Source organism: Sinocyclocheilus rhinocerous, unplaced genomic scaffold, assembly GCF_001515625.1.
Source record: "Sinocyclocheilus rhinocerous isolate Xijiao unplaced genomic scaffold, SAMN03320098_v1.1 scaffold2882, whole genome shotgun sequence".
Classification (NCBI taxonomy): domain Eukaryota; kingdom Metazoa; phylum Chordata; class Actinopteri; order Cypriniformes; family Cyprinidae; genus Sinocyclocheilus; species Sinocyclocheilus rhinocerous.
This window is the reverse complement of record NW_015644632.1, coordinates 71,802-74,841: the sequence shown is the minus strand read 5'-3', so window position 1 is coordinate 74,841 and position 3,040 is coordinate 71,802. Positions and strand designations below refer to the sequence as shown.

Genomic DNA, 3,040 nt, shown 5'->3' with positions numbered 1-3,040 from the left:
TTTTTTTTTTTTTCAAATAATAAACAGCCATAATTATATAGACTGATATATTATTTAAAATAATTCATTTCATTGAAGGTTAACACAAATATCTCCCTATAAAAAATGCCCCTAAAATCAGTTTCAGAGAGGAAATATTATATTATATAATATTAATTATTATATTATATTATATTATATATTTCTTATCTTTCTATCATCTTGACATTAAATTGTTATTTCAAGTGTTGACATGCTTGGTCTCCAGATGTGTACCTGCGTGCAGATCTCCAGGGGTTTCCGACTCAGACTCTGTGGCATCTCTCTGCAGCGGGTGGAGAGGTTGAGGATGGCGGTAGCAGCCATGTGCGCCGCCTCCATGTCGTGTGTGTAGTCGAAGCTGCTCTTGCTGCAGGTGCTGCTGGCGCTGCTCGCTCCTCCTCCTCCTCCACAGCTCAGGCTGCTGCTGCTGGGCCCGTAGCTGCTGGTGGTGCTGCTCGCCGAACTGGAGCTCTTGCAGTAGCGCTTCGCTGACGGGACACACAGAGCAGTGACATTAACATAAGCCCTATATGTGCAGACGTATGGGACAGTTCACAAAATACATTTCTGGTCTACATTTTGTTGTTTTAGTATTTAATTTCTCAATTATTAGAAATTAAAACTACAGCTGTTCACCAATGTGCTGTACATGACAAATGCACAATACAAAAAACATAATAAAACCTCTAGGGTTGGTTAAAAGCCTGAGCAATTAAATGTTTATAGCTTACATTAAAAATAAATAAATAAATACAAATTGATGGTGCAGTTCTAATTTAGTTCTAATTACATTGTTATACATATTCAGAGCTGCTACAGCAAAAGTAATTTTTTTTAACTTAACTTTAGTTTAGTTCTGGGAAATACTGAAACTATTATTGAGATACTATTATAGCATTTATTAATAGGTTGAATTAGTTTTTATTTTTATATTGTCTGTTTTCATTTTACAGTTATATTTTAGTAATTTTGGTAGTTGGTAGTTTTGTTACATATATATGTTACTATTTTTTAGTATATACACTGTAGCAATAAGTATTTTAACATATTCATGCAATTATTCAGTATACTATGAATCTGTGGCCAGGAAAGAATTCCATCTAATTACAGTCCACTGTTTCAGCCTATTATAAGAAATGGAATGAATACTTCAGCAAATGCATTTTTGCTTTTGTTAACACTACCAGTTAGGGTTAGGGTTGGGTTTAGTGTAAGGGGCACATTATTTTCAAACATGATAGAGCATTAACCTTTTAGTGCCACTCAACGGACATTTCATTTTCAAACAACCAGTGTAGTAAAACATTGCCAGATTCACATTAATCGTTTCTGATAAAACTGAATATGCTTTTAAGTGCCACTCACTGCTCATTTCACATTGAAAGTGTTGTGAAACAAATTATTTTGGCCATTATCCAAAAACCCATAGAAATGGCTATGTATGTCACACAACTGAGCAATAATATGGTTCTCTTGTTTGTGCAAATATGACAAACTCTTTTCTATCTGGCACCAAGTGTAGCCTGACTAATTTCATGGACTGGACGGATTTCATGACACAAAATGCAGTTACTTTAATGCATTTTGTACACAGAAAGACAAAAGCCATTTTGTCATGATGCACTGTATTTCATGTCAAATAATTCCTTCAGTCCAAAAGTTTGTCAAGCCACACTTGGTGTCCCATTACCTCACTGAAGAGGACATTTAGAGGTAGCACCTTATTTTACAAGGTCCTTACACATGTACAGTAATACGAGTAAATTATGCATAATTCAAGCAACTAACCCTAAACCTAACCCTATATAGTAAGTACATGTTGTTGATTAATATTACTCAGTACATATTTGAGTAATTACAATGTAAAAATGACAACTTAAAATAAAGTGTTATGCATGTAATAACTATGTACTTACTATAGTAGCTACAATACAATGCTAATAACTTAAAGCCAACCCTAAACCTAACAGTAACCCATGCACATGAAAAATGGCATAGGATTTACTTTGAAACACTCAGAAATTGCTAGTAAATTTCACAAATTACAAAAAAAGAAATGGCAAGTCACACATTGAATTAAGCATTTGAAGTAGAAAGAATGAAACCGTATTTTCTTGTAAAATTTTTTTTTTTTTTACAGGGTAGTCACCTTATATTACTCAGTACGTTCTGGGGTAAGTACTGTAAGTACACTGTAAGTAAACATACTGTAAAATAGAAAGCATAGAAACTCAGTATGTTAGATGTAGTGGCCTGTAGTCAAATCCCTTTGAAGAGCTTGAAGGGTTGTTTATTATGATGATTTTGATTATTATGAGGAGATTTTAAATGATGGGGTGGTGAGGGGGGTGTCGGGATGTAGGTGAGAGACGGAGAGACACTCTCTGCAATTTGACAAAAGACACAATGAGCCACAACCACCAGCTGGGCATCAAAGTGACATCTCCCACCGGACGTCCTACTGCTATCGCTCTCTATCTCTCTCTCTTCTGCATTCCTTTTACTCTATCTTCTCCCTCCAGTCTGGTCATTAAAGCATGGCCGGGAATCTCAGTCTTATGCACAGAATTGCAATTAGCAGCAGCCCTAAATCCAGACTTTGATTTGCCTAAACTGCCTCATTCATTATGCATCTGCCTCCAGATGATTTCCATACATTTCCATACCTCAGAAATACAGTGAAGGAAGATCTCGGAGGTTTTTCTAACAGGGTTTAGTTCCTTGCCAACCATTATAGCTTTCTCAGACCTTAACATTGTCAAATGTTCAAGAGTCATAGTGATAATAATGATCATACATCGGCCACAGAAAGTATATGAAAGATTAAGACTTATTATTTGCTTTATTGGACAACATATCATCAAACCAAGCGACATTTATTGAATTATATTGGAAATAAATGTAGTTTAAAATCATAAAACAATAGATTCAGCAAATAACGACATAGACTGTAGTTTACAGTTTATAGTTCAAGTGATGAACTACACCTGTGGTTCATATACTGTATATATATATATAT

At 35.0% G+C, this 3,040-nt stretch overlaps 1 protein-coding gene across 3 annotated transcripts in view; it reads right to left on the bottom strand.

The window, feature by feature from the left end:
* Positions 1-3,040, bottom strand: part of LOC107758718 (myelin transcription factor 1-like protein) — a 105,471-nt gene that overhangs the window by 37,959 nt on the left and 64,472 nt on the right. For all 3 annotated transcript variants that reach the window (XM_016576518.1, XM_016576519.1, XM_016576520.1), the window contains exon 11: positions 256-509. In XM_016576518.1, coding sequence (XP_016432004.1) covers positions 256-509 — 254 coding nt within the window. The remainder of the gene's footprint in view (positions 1-255; positions 510-3,040) is intronic.